The sequence below is a fragment of the Mustela erminea genome, chromosome 10 (assembly GCF_009829155.1).
Source record: "Mustela erminea isolate mMusErm1 chromosome 10, mMusErm1.Pri, whole genome shotgun sequence".
NCBI lineage: Eukaryota > Metazoa > Chordata > Mammalia > Carnivora > Mustelidae > Mustela > Mustela erminea.
Window position 1 is genome coordinate 37,407,685 of NC_045623.1, and position 1,210 is coordinate 37,408,894.

Consider the following 1,210-nt stretch of genomic DNA (forward strand, 5'->3'; position numbering starts at 1 on the left):
TTATTACATTGTCTCAAATTGCTATAGCTTTATTATAACTCTTGCTATCTGGAAGAGTAAGTTTTCTTCACATTTTGTTATGTTCCCAGAGCCTTACCATTCTTAGTCATTTGCATCTCCATGTATATTTTAGAATTAGCTAGTTTATTTCTACCACACACACACAAAGCCTTAAGATTTTGTAAGAGAGTGTATTGATTCCATTAGTTCCATTTGGGAAAAAGAAATATCTTTTAAAATATTCTTATAGTTCATGAACATGATAAATTCTTCTACTTATTTTTTTTTGGGGGGGTGTATTTTTAATGACTGAAACAAAACATCTAAAATCGCAGCTTCTGGAAGAACCACTTGTTTTTGCCGGTCTTGTACCTCTCCTCGAACTTGACCTTGGCCTCTCGTTGGGCCTTGTGTTTAAGAGCAGGGTCTCTGAAGACATCCTTGTTGACGACAGTCTTGTCCAAGGGGATATCCACAGAGTACCTTGTGGGCATGAGGTGATTGTAGTTATAAACTTTCACAAAAGACTTGATCTTTGACCTCTTGACGATTTTCTTCTTGCCCATGGCAGCTGTCACTTTGCGGGGATAGTGGTCAATTCCTGCCACCAGAGCATGACTGTAGGGACAGTCTGAGGTGCCATCATCAATGTTCTTCACGATGACCACTTTGCGTCCAGAGTAGCGTCCGGCCAGGACCAGCACCACCTTCCTGGGTTTCATGAACTTGCCCATCTCGACACCAACCACTAGAGCCTACAGCAGAAAGGAAGAAAGGGCCTCTTCTACTTATTTAAGACTTTTAAAATTTCTTCCAGTAGTGTGTGTGTGTGCGTGTGTGTGTGTGTTGCATACTTGCATATGTAGAGGTCATACGCAATTTTTTAGATTTGTTCCTAGGTAATTGATTTTTTTATGTTTGGTATTTATGCATAGAAATTTTAAAATTTTCATTTTCCATTTCTTGCCAGAATATAAAAGTTAATTTTTTAAATTTTACTTTGCATCCAATAAACTTGCTATCTTAGTTATTATTTCTAATAATTTATCTGTAGATTTTTTAAATGTTCTACATAAATAATTATGTTATCTATGAATAATTAGTTTTCTCCTTTTCAATTATTTTTAATTTTTGCTCGTTTATTGAACTGGTTAGGAATGCCATATAACATTTAGTAGTAGCAGAGAGTATTTTATCTCCCTCTTAATCT

At 35.9% G+C, this 1,210-nt stretch overlaps 1 protein-coding gene across 1 annotated transcript; it reads right to left on the minus strand.

Annotated features, from left to right (window-relative positions):
- Positions 1-293: 293 nt before the first annotated feature.
- LOC116566934 (60S ribosomal protein L27-like) lies at positions 294-773 on the minus strand. The gene has a single exon (XM_032301607.1). It carries the CDS (start codon positions 732-734, stop codon positions 324-326), a length of 411 nt encoding a protein of 136 aa, XP_032157498.1. The 5' UTR covers positions 735-773; the 3' UTR covers positions 294-323.
- Positions 774-1,210: the final 437 nt, after the last annotated feature.